The following is a 15,162-nucleotide window of genomic DNA, read 5'->3' as shown; positions in this document are numbered from 1 at the left end:
TAGACTCATGAGGTGTCGTGAAACATTTTGATAAAAAAAGTAAATGCAAAGTAAGAGTATCAAAATATGAACCATACAGTTACAAACATCTCCTCATGTACTATTTTGCACATGATTTCAAATGACATCATACAAACCAAATTGTTTTTTTTCACATTTAAGGGGAAAATTTTCATTACCGCAACGTGTCCATGACTGGATTTGGGTTCTTTGACATGGAAATATTTATAATTAAAAAATCTAAAAAATAAAAAGCTTTAGTGTATGTTATACATTTAAAGTAAAGAAACATGTGGTATTTGGTGATCATTGGTAAATGTAGAGAGACAATAATAAGGAATATAAATGTGTCCAAGAAAAATTTTCTCATCCTCCGAAACAATTTTCAATCATTGTTTAAGCCATCAAGGAACTAACATTTTCAAAAAAAAAATTGTTGGAAGGGACATAATTGACGTTGACACTCAAAATGGCTACCAGGTAAGCAGTTCTTATTTTTTCTCTCCAGATAACAGTTGCAATTTTGTTTGTCATAGTATCTAGACAACTTTATAGTTCTCATTACCGAAACATCAGTTTGTAAATGCATATATTTAATGTAATATCATGTTGCGGTAATGATAATTTTTTATAATGATAATCTAAAAAATTTAAAGAATTCAATAGGAAATATTTTTTTAAATCCTCTAAAAATAATGCAGTAAGTTCAGACCTTAATCGTATGTGCAAAAAATTGTCTTCAATGGCTTTTTTTAAAAATCTGATGCTGGACACCTTTTAAGTCTGGATTTCGTGAGAATCACCATATAGTGTTTGGGTGGTTTCTTTTCAGGATCTTGCTTTGTGGATGCTAATCATGCCGTAGTAATACTAGACCCTCAGCATGCTAAATTTCGATGCTAACCCCTGCGTACTGTACATGGGCAGCATGTGGATATAACACACTTGCTGTTTTTTATTCGCACACATCATGTATTTCGCTATGCTTGCACCGTAATTGTTGCTTTTGGTATTATTGTATAAAATGGGATTGTGCAAATCTTCAAAAAAATTCAGTTTTTCCTTCACCTGAAAAGGTCATACTGTGATGTATCGATCATCTATTGCTCATACATCTTCACAAATTCACAGGTCAGACTTCATCAAACTTAAACTCTGGAATGCGTTTCCGGTCTGCCACATTTGCATGTATATGAACGGAAGTCAACTGAACGTGACTAAATCATGATTGTAATGTATGAAGAAGCGTGTATATAATGCATTGATTTTGTTAAAGGAATACAGTAACAAACATATTTGGATTTGGATTTCTTTCTCTTGTTGGCTAATATGTAACAGCAGTCCTCGACTAAGCTTTAAATGCCTTCATAACAATTAATGTTATTTCCAACTGAAGGCTACTGCATGTGCGTGGGCCTGATTTTTTTCTCTCTCTCTCTCTCTCATACGCTCACACAGAATGTGGAGGATTATGTTTTCAGGGGCGCAGGCACTGTGCTGTTGCCCATGGGCGGCACATTGCACAGATTTATTGAATAATGCCTGGGTGTTTCACCTGTATACTTGTTGTTTTTGTTGTCTTGTATTTGCATTTGTAATAAGTAAATAAATGTAATTGTGACTTTTTGGGAAAATTCACTTATATATTCTATTCTATTTAAAAACAGGATTTGATGTGCTGTCAGCAAAGTTGCTATATGGGTATCCATTTATTGAGACTAACCTTTATGAGGCACAACTAAAAAAAAACATGAGTACAGATTTGGAGGTTAATGGCCCCACTGATGGACGTTTATGGCAGCATCCATTTTGCCTTAATTGTGTTCGGACGTTCTATTGGCAGCAGGATGGGACATAAATTGCTAAAACACATTATAGACCTCAGACAACAGCGCCATGGGATACTGGCTGAATGCGCAGTTACGAAACCTAGAAAACTTTGCATACATTTACAGAAAACAACTGTTTAGATGCTGACTATGACTATGTGTGGGGAGATTCTGGAAACAGAAAGTATATATATGCAGGGTTCTAAATTAACTTTTTTGATCACCAACCAATGTGGCTAGTAACTTTCTAAAGTTACCAGCCAATCAGCATTTCCACTAGGCAAATTTTTTCGCTGAAAAATAGAAATTATGATTGCCACTTGATTGCATTTGATAATTTTATTAACATTGTTGGTATGAAAAACACACATAAAGTGATGCTTCTTCCAGCAAGGCTCTCTTCAATACGACCTGTCTTGGCATTTTTAATTAACGTTAGGCTCTCTGATGACTTTGGGCACTCTCATGGTCCTTTACTGCCTCAACTTTTAAATTATTTGTTCCCACCACAAAATAGTTTGTTTCGTTTTTTCTTTCGCGTACATGCATATTTTCAACATTATACAATAATAGCAATGATTAATAACTTACTTTTACAAGAATATTTGTACAATATTTTAAGAAACCAGTCATTTTATAACTGCTATACTAAAATAATCTTAGTTAAAAGCACTATTCGGACGGGATTAGTTTTCCAAACGACGTTTGAGTTTCAACGTTTACCCCAGGACGTCTGTGATTTTATGTACCGATTCGGACGGGATTAAAATGATGCAGGCTATTCCAGAGATGGGAGTGTCTGTTTCATGCATTTGGGCGTTGCAGTAGCACGTGCTCTGGATATGTGTGTTTAATGTTTAATATTTTGCTTAAAATGTAAAATTATGACATGTAATTTATTAATTTAATTTTTACAAATCAAAATAAAATATACAAATCCTACTAAAGTAACGTTAGCCTACATGTTTTATATAACTGTTTGCTTATAATCAACACAAAAGAAATGAAGAAATAATGATTAATAAAAATGTATTATCTTTATTAATTAACATCCGGAGTTGAACAACTTTGAACAGAGTATCTTATAAAGTTAATGATATTACAGTGGCCAGTCTTAACAGTGTATGATATTCAGCTCGTCTTGCTTTAATTATTTTATTTTGCCAAATGCAAAAAACATTCATATCTGAATGAATGGGACTCAGGAAATACAATATACGCGCATTAGTAAGACCTTACGGCAGATCACGTTGGCCAAAACACGAAATGAACCACGTTTTCAAAAGATATTGCGGGCAAACACAGACATTTGCATTCGGACGGGATTACATTTCTCAGAGTTCGGCGAAAAACAGTAGGTAAATTGCTCTGGAATTCTTACGGAGGTCGTCAGAGAAAAACACACACATGGCCGATTCGGGCGGGATTAAAAACACAGAGGACCTCTGAGAAGCACAATTTTCTCAGAGGTCCCCCTGTAAAACTAATCCCGTCCGAATAGGGCTATAGTTACTACTAACTGTTTATGTAGTGTCCTAAAGTTAAATATTAGTAAACTAAATATTAATTTCATATCTGAAAATACAAAACAGTATAACACATACATGTGCTGATTTTCTCAGCAACAATGCAATTCTATAGACTTGACAAGAGGTTTTCCTGAGATTTTTCCTCTAATGTTTGAGACCTAAAAGGGTGAGGATGTAATTTATCTTACCTCCCTTAAACTCATCATCTCTCCTTTCTGCTTTCCTTTCCCTGCTTTGCACAAAACATTTCTGATGTCCACAGAAGCCAATAGAGATTGAGTCAAAATAAAATTATAATTTAGAAACGTACTTTAGTTTCGTCATGTTTTCATAAGCTAACTTAACAGCTCAATGGACTTTTGAATGCGTTTGTGCGTGGATGAACGCAAAGACATGGATTTGCTTCTGCGACGCTTTTACAAGCGTAAATTGGGTAACTGCATTGCATATAGATCAGTTTGTGCCGCTATTATCTTTGTAAAGGAATACACGAGTTAACTGCTATAATTTTAATTTGAGATTTACACCGAGGCACAAAAGATTTAGACTGGGACACGTGCCGCCTTCCTTGTGTTTTGGTGGACGCGCTCCGTTCATTTCCATGGTTTCTCGCACTGGTTTCCCTGCAAACTGCGCGCAGCCAATGGGTGTATGAAACATCATCAAGTAGCATTAAGGCACAGTGTTCATGGGAAATGCAGGAAGTACTGCCAGAGGGATAAATGTTCGAGAACAGAGCTTTATGTATCAAGCATGCAATGCCACATGCAAAACTGGCTAGTAAGTTTTTAATAACAACGTGTTAATTTAGAACCCTGGTTTCCTACCACACACACACACACACACACACACACACACACACACACACACACACACACACACACACACACACACACACACACACACACACACACACACACACACACACACACACACACACACACGCGCGCGCGCCGCTTAACTACACTTCCATCAAAAATGATATATACACTCACCTAAAGGATTATTAGGAACACCTGCTCAATTTCTCATTAATGCAATTATCTAATCAACCAATCACATGGCAGCTGCTCAATGCATTAAGGGGTGTGGTCCTGGTCAAGACAATCTCCTGAACTCCAAACTGAATGTCAGAATAGGAAAGAAAGTTGATTTAAGCAATTTTGAGCGTGGCATGGTTGTTGGTGCCAGAGGGGCCGGTATGAGTATTTCACAATCTGCTCAGTTACTGGGATTTTCACGCACAACCATTTCTAGGGTCTACAAAGAATGGTGTGAAAAGGGAAAACATCCAGTATGCGGCAGTCCTGTGGGCAAAATTGCCTTGTTGCTGCTAGAGGTCAGAGGAGAATGGGCTGACTGATTCAAGCTGATAAAAGAGCAACTTTGACTGAAATAAACACTCGTTACAACCGAGGTATGCAGCAAAGCATTTGTGAAGCCACAACATGCGCAACCTTAAGGCGGATGGGCTACAACAGCAGAAGACCCCACCGGGTACCACTCATCTCCACTACAAATAGGAAAAGAGGCTACAATTTGCACAACCTCACCAAAATTGGACAAATATTGCCTGGTCTGATGAGTCTCGATTTCTGTTGAGACATTCAGATGGTAGAGTCAGAATTTGGTAGCCTGACGTTGTCATACTCAATTCTAGTCAGAATTTGAGTCTGATACCGCTCCATTGAGCTAAAATTATGAGGCGTGTCTCAACCGAAAAATGCCTCTGCACTCAATTGGATAGACATACGACCAATCAAAGCAACGGAGTGTGTGACTTATGTTGAAATGGCGTTTTTAGCAGCCTGACCGAACTGCTAGTAATTTCGCTACAATGATACTAACATCATTGTAATTATACTAAGTCTGAGTTAGCGAAGGTACATCAACACCTACTATGTTTACAACATTTCATTTATATCACAACATTAAGTATTTACTAAGTCATACAGTAAGACTGTCTCTTACCATTTGTACGTTAGGTGAACTTCATCCACGACGATAGCTACCCATTACGTTGGCTTGAAAAATATCGGAGCCTAGCATGTCCCTCCACTTATTCAGCAGTCACGATTCCAGGCTTCCGAAAAGAAGCTGGCAACGACCGCTAATTATATCCATCTCGTCGTGCACGCCGAGTTGCATCGCCGTGATACCCATTTCAGTGGCTTCTTTAACTTTGTCCTCCATAGGAAGGACGGCGAAAACATAAACAAATGCCTTGATCGCGTTTCTCTGTTCTGCTTTTTAAATCAATGCTCTGTCGATATCTTTTAGAACAGACTCAATGTCAGAATCCACACATCTGAATTCACCAGCGGTAGGCCTGGGGCGGTAACCGGATTACCGCCATACCGCGGTCACGGGACCCATGCCGCGGGTCTGAGCTCCTCACCGTCATAACCGCAAAAAAAAAAAAAAAAACTTGAAACATTGGCCTGCACTTGTGTGTATATGTGGGGATGTTATACACGCAGCTTTCAAACAACCGCAGCTTATTATGAACATTAAATGTTAACTGATATGATTTTAATATTAAATTGTCATTGAGTAGAAATACAGGTGACGTTGTCTGTGACTCGGTAAAAGCAATACAAACATTTTATTTAATTTGAACTTGCAAACAGCTGCAACAGATCAACAACAGAATCAGGTTTCATACATTATTTAATTGTCACGCAACATAAAGAGCACGCGATCAGTCCGAGGATTAATATCCAAAGAGGTTAGATTGTCTCTTTTTCATCTAGCCTACCACAGTGGCCATTTCTACAGCAGTACACATTTCAAAAAGTTTTGCTTTTGCGTCTTCTTTCTCCGTTTGTGGAAAAAGACAGATGTTTATGGTAAGTGTCTAAAACAGAAGCGGTCCCGAGCACGCGAGACAGACGCGGACCGCCCGGATGCGCGCGAGCCAGGCGCGGACCGCCCGGGCGCGCGCGAGACAGACCGTGTCATTTTGCGCACACACAGCCGTCTCCGTGCAGCTTCCAATCTATACTCAAGCACGGACACATATGCAGTACAAGTGATTTCTCATACAAATAGTTATTTTACCAGACCATCAGGGCAGCAATAATTTGCGTCATTTACAGGCCATTCATAAATTAAGGATAGAAAAGTGGAGAAATGTCTGTAGGCACGTACGTGTGGACACGCACAATGCGTTAACATTTTTTTTTTTAACGGATAATATTATTTGTTCAAGTTGTTGAATGTTGAAATTGAAGAAATGTGGAAGGAAATAATATTCACTTTACATGTTCCTTAAGGAATTTGCACATGTTGTTTATTGAACATAAATAAGTCATGCATGTTATTTAACTCGTTGTCTTGCCAATAAACCGCAAAACTGCGGGAATTTGTTGATTACCGACCGCGGTAAGAAAAAATCCAAACCGGCCCAGCCCTAACCAGCGGCAGCCATTTCATTGTAAACAGATTGAACACACGCGCTCTTTGGTGACGTGGTTGATACGTTACTGTTGATCATCTGTCCATCATCGTATAAAGCCCGCCCTCACAATTTGATTCGTCGGCCGGTTTTGGTATTCGCATAGTAGCTCCTCAACCGTGAATCCCCAGACCGATCTTCCCCGATTTTCAAATAGTGGTGGGCGGGGCTAAGATCGGCTGGCACCCAGGCTAAGAATTTGGCATAAACAGAATGAGAACATGGATCCATCATGCCTTGTTACCACTATGCAGGCTGGTGGTGTAATGGTGTGGGGGATGTTTTCTTGGCACACTTTAGGCCCCTTAGTGCCAATTGGGCATCGTTTAAATGCCACGGCCTACCTGAGCATTGTTTCTGACCATGTCCATCCCTTTATGATCACCATGTACACACACAAACACACACACACACACACACACACACACACACACACCAATACTCCAAAAACACACACAAAAAAAAATAATGGACTTTCAAAGAAGTAATGTTTCAAGCCTAATGTTTTATATTTTGAAGCTTTGGTGTGCCAGTTTTATATTTTTATTTGAATACTGTACTTGGTCGAGCACCCATTTTGAGCCTTTCGCTGGTGTGCATGCATGTTTTGTTTTGCTATTGAGGATTCTGAAAACAGTAATATTTTCCTCCGTTTTTTTCTATTGGTAATTAAAATCAGCCTATTTGTGGTTATTGACATAAGAAAGGATTATTGAAACAGATCATCAACAACTAGTTTCTGTTATCAGTTGTGCAGGTCACACGTAATGCACATGTCACAGCATAAATAAACACATTATTTGCATAAATCATTTGCTTAAACAACTGCATTAATTTATTAATTTTTTAAAGCCTGTGACAAAATGTAAAGACTATTTTTTACTTCATATGAATGTTTTAAAATTAGGATGGGGTATGCTTCAGCCGCTTAGATATCTAAACAGAGGACATAAACATACTGGCATAGCTATAGCAGTAACGTTCTGGAAGTTTCACAAACAAATCCTGATGTCACATGAAATTTCATAACGTATTTGTCCCTATTTGCTGTCTGCCAGACTCAGTTCACCCTCCAAAACAGATCCCTGTGTCTCATCTCATAGAGAAACATACTTATCTCAGTTCAACAAAACCATATGACCAGCATGCTGCTGTGGGAGATAAGAGAGGGTACGGTGTGAACCGCTTACACACTCATGAAACATGCACTAGGTCTAAAACAACTTTTTCTCAACACTGAAAACAGATTACGCCTAAATCAATAAAAGAAACACATTTATGCACACAAACTTTTATGTTTACACTGTATGGACTAAAATGGTTCCTATGTCACTGGGGCAGTACCCTTAAAAAAAGTACACCTATAAAGGGTTCATATTAGTACCTCAGAGGTACATACTGGTATCAAAGAGTGCGTAAATCAACGAGTACCTCAAAAGTAAATATTGGTACCAAATGTATACATATCTGTACCTAAATGATACATACTCTATTAGGATCTTTTTAAAGGGTGTATGCCCCTGTGGCAGCTTTTGTACCATTTATTTTTTAACCATTTTCCTGACTGTTTTTGTAAAATAGAAAACATCAAAATCAATGGTTGCTTTAAACATATCAGGATATGTAAAGGTGACTGAGCTGCGATGGTTGAAAAAAAGTGTTAGTTTGCTGAAATAAACCTCCAGAGCTCAATTTTGTGGTCACGATCTCTCCCTGTGCTCTGGGTTTTCTCTCTTTACAATCATTGCATCACACATGAAGGAATCCTCTTTCTCCTCTTTAGGGATCAATCTCATACTCTGCCAGCCATGGAAGCCCATTTCATTATTTTCATCCATGCGTTCAGACAGACACTTCAAATAAAGTGTGCAAAGCAATTTATAGTGCATTTGGTGCAGTCTACAGTGTGTGCATTTTTGGGAACCAAACACATGACCTTGGCATCCCTATAGTTGAACTACAAGAGGCTTGACCCTCCTATAGACTTAAACTTGACACTTGTCATATTCAGGCAATTACAGTAACCTACGGTTTATGAAATTTCTAAAACATTCATCAATGAATGATTAAATCAATGCAATATTTTGCCCTCCCGTTTCTCCGGCATCTACCATCTCTCTCCCATTCCTATTTATTCATCCTTGTAAAGGACTATCAGGTTGCAGTGGGATCGTCACATTTTAATTAAAAGCTCCTATAGGGGAGCCCTATGTAATCCCTCTGTGGTTAAGAAGCTTGCAGAGGAGTCCTTAACAAAAGACTCAAACATAAATCTTTGCTTTATTCGGTCCTTAGGCTGTAATCATATCCATCCGGCGATTGAACTTGTCGTCCAGGTTCAAGTTTTATTAAACAAATCTTAGGCTTAAGCTAACAATGAATGAACACAGTTTAGACTACACACTCCATCTACAACATCTTCACTCAAGATATATCATGAGAACTAGTGTAATTGTTGCATAAAATAGGCCTAATGAGTGTATATTTAGAAAATTAACAAACAATCATGTATAAGTGGGAACAAACTGAACTCGGAAAGGAAAATGTGATGCTATCGTCATGACAACCTGTTGCCATGCACCATAGTGGTCCCTGTTGTAATGCAAAGGGTGATGTGAGTGTGTAAAGACATGCAAGGCATAATTTATCCTTTTTTACAGATGAAGGATCCAAACACAGAAACACGCACATACAAAAACGCACACCCTGTTTTTCAACGTCTTGCTTTAACACCTTCAGCATCGGTTTCACAGGAATATCTGTGATTGAAAGCAAAGGTTTTACAGACTTCTTTAATAAATAGTAAGATGCAGTCAACCCACACAGATGGCACGCACGAAGCAAACAGGTGGCCTGCTACATTGATCCACAATTCTTAATTATATTGGTCACATACATTCATCCTCCCCAAAATGATATTGCTGTTAGGTAGATAAGATTACATAATCTGGCCCTGCATAAAGAGATATGGAGAGGCCATGGAGAACTTTGAAGAGCTACTAAATAGGTGGACTCAGAAAGTTCAGGTTTGAATCCCTAAATGTCAGCTACTGATAAATGTTATCATGGCTTTGATGGTTTTGGGAATTAACATACCTGAGGGAATTCCCAGGAAATGTTTAAAACAATGTTGGTTAATTTACAGTATAATGAAATATGTAACCTTGCGCGCTTACATATACCACTTTAAGACATTTATATGTGACCACTGCTTTTCTCCAAAACGACTTTCAATGCCTTCAACATACACACAGATGTCACGTGTATCTGGGGATCGAAGCAAGACCTTTGCTTTGCGTACGCATGCTTTATTAACTAAGCTACAGGGAATGCATAACTTGAATTTGGACTAAAAACAAACCACTGTACACAAACACATTCACTGACCATGTGTTTTTAGCGAATCAACCGAGTTTTGGGGGGAAATATAAGTGTCAGCATCAGGCGGCACCTGTCATGCTTCTATCGCCTCGTGTTATGTAAAGCATCGCATCATCCGCTGCAATCCATTACGTTTCTCGCATTTGTTTTTAATTACGTCGACGACGCACCAGACATATCACATTATGTCCGAGCACTTAGTTTATCCAATTACTTTACCTCAATTACACAAGTATTAGCCTATATATTTTATAGATACGTTTGAGTTACACGTTGCGCGCCCTCGCAGCCACGCACGCACCCGTGGCAGGCAGCACCCGCTGTCGGTTACAATCTCAGTGAAATTCCAGTTAGTCAACAAAATAACGATTTCAAACAAGTATTTATTTCAGAAGTCAATCTACGTAGATGATTAACTTACCTATAATATCAGAAAATACGATAACGTAGACAAAATATCCAGCTTCTCCGGTCCGCGTCTTCAGGGCAATGTAATCCTCGCGTTTATTTCAACAAAAATTTCTTCAGCACTTCTGCGACGACTTTATAGAAAAGGACTGACAAACCGAATCCAGCTCGTCCTCTTAATTTGGTCAAACTGGTTCCCAACAACCAGCACCAAATATTTATCAGTCCTGACTCCTCATGTCGCGTGACAGATAGCGCGAGCGTGCTCGCTGCCGTTGACCACTGGTTCAATCCATTCACAGCACCGAGGGGTCTCCTGACAACATGACACTGCACATTTACTGTACACACACACACACACACACACACACACACACACACACACACACACACACACACACACACACAAAATAATAGCCTATCACGTTTTGTTTAAAATCTGTATTTTATTTAGGTTGTATAAAACAACTGCACATCATACAAATGTTTTTGTTGTTATTTATAAGACACCGTGCTATCAACTTCATGTTTTCTTACATGTGTGTTTTTTTTATGTGGCTCTAATACATGAACAATTAATTAAAGTATTCATCACAATATGGCTAAAGATCTTTTTTGCCCTCATGGCTTCCAGGAGATGACTTCAATGGCTGTGGATGCGGCTCTTTGAATGATGGAGTCAGGATGTTGGAGTCTGGTCTTCAGCAGAGGCACATGCTCCAGCAGCTGAGCTCTGGCACTAGGAACCTCTGCCAGGACTGTAAGGGCACGGAGGGCATTGGCACACACCGCTCTGTTCTCACTCACCACCAGCCGCAGAAGAGGGGTGATGGCACCTGCTTTCAACGCCTCATGCTTACCTGGAAACAGGCAGAGGATGTGTGACACACATAATCTGTGTATAACTAACTTTTGTTGCCAGTGCCGGCCGGTGACTTCTCTTCCGAGGGGCGCGAATTCAAAATATGTGTTCGGAGTGTCATGTGTGTTACTTGTCACGTGAAACAGGTCATGTGAACCATGTGCATCATGCGTCATGTCGGAATGCTGTACGTGCCTGCTGCAGCCGCGTCGAAGGGGTTTGTTCTAAAAGAGACGTTCACAAAATACTTGCAAGACACTAACACGCCCCTACCCCAATAGAATCTGAAGCTTCTTTTAATAGAAGCCCAACACAAATACAACCCAGGCAACTATGTTGGTTAGTAGACTTGCTGCTGATTGGCTACAAGCGTGTTTTGGTACTCTGCCTGGCTCCCTTTTCCAAAGTGTTTTTCAAAAATCATGCACCCCGCCTTTAACACTAAACTCTGATTGCACGTGAGATTAAGCAAGTATCTGGCAAACGTGAGCATCTCTTTTATCATAAACCCCTTCGAAGCGTCTGCAGCAGACATGCAGTATTTTAACATGACACGTGATGCACATTATGTAAAGAGTTACATTACTCTTTATTTTTTTTAAAAGTTAACATGACGCGCCAGGCACATATTTTGACATGACGGGTTTAATACATGTTGTGACGAGCTTCGCATTGTGTGCCCTCGAAAGATAAATGACCGGATGCCACTGTTTGTTGCACTCTTTAGAAGTTTTTGCTTTTTTGTACAGCATGATACCAAATGCAGTTGATGTCTTTCCTTGTTCGGTCGAGAGGAGATTGTGTTTTTTGAGGAAAACATTCCAGCATTTTTCTCATTTTAATGGACTTTAATGGACCCCAACACTTAACACTTAACTCTACACTTAACAGTTTTTTTCAACCGAGTTTCAAAGGACTCTAAACAATCTCAAACGAGGCATAAGGGTCTTATCTAGCAAAACGATTGTTATTTTTGACAAGAAAAATAAAAAATATGCACTTTTAAACCACAACTTCTCGTCTATCTCCATTCCTGTGATGCCCCAGCGTGACATCACGCAATACGTCATCATGTCAAGAGGTCACGAATGATGTATGCGAAACTACGCCCCACTGTTTACAAGTGTGAAGAAAGAGGACCGTTCAGACGTTGTTGTATGTCGAATGATACTAATTAATGTCTTTGTGTCAGTTTATTGTTTAAAATGGTCCACAAATGTGCATTTCATATATGTAACACGTGACCTTTCACTACGCAATTACGTGAGGTTGCGCCGGCGCGTCACAGGACAGAAGATGGACGAGAAGTTGTGGTTTGGAGGTGCATTTTTTTTTCTTGTCGGGGATGACAGTCGTTTTGCTAGATAGGACCCTTATGCCTCGTTTGGGATCGTTTAGAGTCCTTTGAAACTCCGTTGAAAAAAAACTGTTAAGTGTTGAATTAAGTGTTAAGTGTTGGGGTCCATTATAGTCCATTAAAATGAAAAAATCCTGAAATGTTTTCCTCAAAAAACATAATTTCTTCTCGATCAAACAAAGAAAGACATCAACATTTTGGACGACATGGTGGTGAGTAAATTATCCAGATTTTTTTTTAAGAAAATGGACTAATCTTTTATATTTGCTATTGGCTGATGAGATAAAACATCAGACGAATATGTGCATAAAACCCATTACTGAATACAATACTGAATGTGATAACATCTCTCACTGGCCCTTCAACTTAATTATGTGCTGACCTCTGGTGATAACAGCTGTGTTCATAATGGTCCCCGCAGCATTAGCGATGACCACTTGATCACTATCCGACAGCAGGTTGACCATCAAGGGCAGAAGATCCTCTTCACACACTTGTGTCTTACCACGTGCAGGAACACTGAGAGAGAAGAGTAGAGTAGAAAAATGAACTTTGTCTTTTCGATATTTTTTAAGATTTTTTTTTACTTAAATTGACCAACTATTGAACTTAACCTCAACCACATGCTTGGATACTATGCTGCCTACCTGATTCCTACTAAGGCAGATGTGGCTGCCTGGCGGATGTCCGAGGAGGTGTGAGAAAGCTGATCTCTCAAAACAGGTATTATATCACATTCTATAGCAGGATGGGCATTTACCATGATGCAACTGCTTAATGTGGATAAAATTAAAGCACGAATGTCCTCTGCTTCCACTTGGATCTTCAGCACCAGTCTAGGCACCAGCCCCATAGACACCATGAATACTGCTCCTGTAAATGAGATGACAAGAAAGAAGGGTGGAGGCTTTGAGAAATTAAAGTAGATCATAATGAAACCATAAGGTTATCATGTAAAAGCTTAAGAATAAGCTATATTTCATGGGTTTAATTTAACCTATGACCATGGCTTTAAAAAACACACTTCTCCAGTATTTACCATTAAAAACAGAAAAATATGCCACCTGAGGGAAATTCAGCCATCCTTTTGAGGGTTTGATGCACGTTTTTTCGGCAGGCGTCTACAGGGTCATCCAACAGGTTTGCGAGGGGTACCATCATGTCATATTTAAAAAATGCATCTCTGCATAAACATGCACATCACATTAAAAATGGAAGCTCTTCACTAAAATGTTGCTCATTAGTTATGTTTTAGCTCAGTATAGTAAATCACGTATACTTGCCTTCCCAAACTCTGTGCTGCAAGCACGTAAAGCACTTCAACAGTTTTGATCCTGCATAATTCATCTTGCAGCAACTCCCTAAGTCTTTCCATACATCTGTGGATACAACAGATGTTATAATTGCTATCTCATTATATTTTCCTCTTTAATTGTATTATTCTGTGTCTTGTTGTTTTTGTATTTAGATGTGCACTCTAAAAATGTTATGCTGGGTAAATGTTGCACAGAACAAACCACTGTGTTAAAATGGACCCAATACTTTAACACAACTGCTGGGTTATATTATAAACCATGGTTGCATAACAAAAAACCCAACATTAGGTATTTTTTTAACACAGTGTTGGCCTGTCCAATATTTACCAGGCATGGGTATGAGTCAGTGTGTGTGTAAGCTTCACTTCTATTTATAAATAATGTGTAAATGTAAAGAAATTACTAGGTCATTTTAGATTAAATAAGAATAAGCAGATATTACTTTTTTTAGGATAAAGAAGTTTACCATTGAGAATGGCTTCAAATGCCCGCTCAGGGTCATGCACGATGTCACAGAGTGCAGCTAGCGCCCTCTGCCGGGTGACCAGATCTTCGTCCTGCAGCTCCTTACAGAGCTTTGGAAGTGCCCAGTTACCAAAAGCAACAGATGCCTGTTCCGTGTGCGCATGTTGTTGAGATGTCTGGGGTCTTGACATTTCTTTCAAAAGGGTGCTTTAAATTAGTACGTTTGATTTATTTAATATATTTATAAATACCTGACATATTTAGGTAAACAGACAACTGATCGGTTAAGTAACCTACTGTTCATTATGAATTTGCACAAACGTTCAAAATAAGCATTGCAAGCAGATTAATATATTGTAAAAAGACAACATTACCTTTTCGATGATTTGTAACGAGCGCTCTGTGTAGAGTTTCCTGTTTAGTTGGGTTGCTATGGTAGCTACGCGTTGGACGCAGACAATAACGTCAATTACGCAATTCCTTTATTATCAAAAGCGAACATGCTTTTATTTCTTCAAATGCTTGTTTTTAAATAATCCTAATTCTGTACTTAGATTT

General features: G+C 38.9%; 2 protein-coding genes across 2 annotated transcripts in view; both read right to left on the bottom strand.

The window, feature by feature from the left end:
- LOC129413924 (dematin) overlaps positions 1-10,939 on the bottom strand; it is a 39,655-nt gene extending 28,716 nt beyond the window's left edge. Inside the window, exon 1 of the mRNA XM_073867376.1 lies at positions 10,618-10,939. The gene's annotated coding sequence lies outside the window, so the exon portion shown is untranslated. The remainder of the gene's footprint in view (positions 1-10,617) is intronic.
- A 91-nt stretch (positions 10,940-11,030) lies between these two features.
- On the bottom strand, positions 11,031-15,042 carry rsph14 (radial spoke head 14 homolog). The gene is made up of 7 exons (XM_055167758.2): positions 14,979-15,042; positions 14,606-14,797; positions 14,107-14,203; positions 13,888-14,006; positions 13,471-13,696; positions 13,206-13,342; positions 11,031-11,464 (listed from the first exon to the last, which is right to left on the bottom strand). The coding sequence occupies exons 2-7, from the start codon at positions 14,793-14,795 to the stop codon at positions 11,226-11,228; spliced, it is 1,008 nt and encodes a 335-aa protein (XP_055023733.2). The 5' UTR covers positions 14,796-14,797; positions 14,979-15,042; the 3' UTR covers positions 11,031-11,225.
- Between the last annotated feature and the right edge of the window lie 120 nt (positions 15,043-15,162).

Source organism: Misgurnus anguillicaudatus, chromosome 5 (assembly GCF_027580225.2).
Source record: "Misgurnus anguillicaudatus chromosome 5, ASM2758022v2, whole genome shotgun sequence".
Lineage (NCBI taxonomy): Eukaryota > Metazoa > Chordata > Actinopteri > Cypriniformes > Cobitidae > Misgurnus > Misgurnus anguillicaudatus.
Note: the sequence above shows the minus strand (reverse complement) of the source record. Positions and strands in the feature narration are given on the sequence as shown.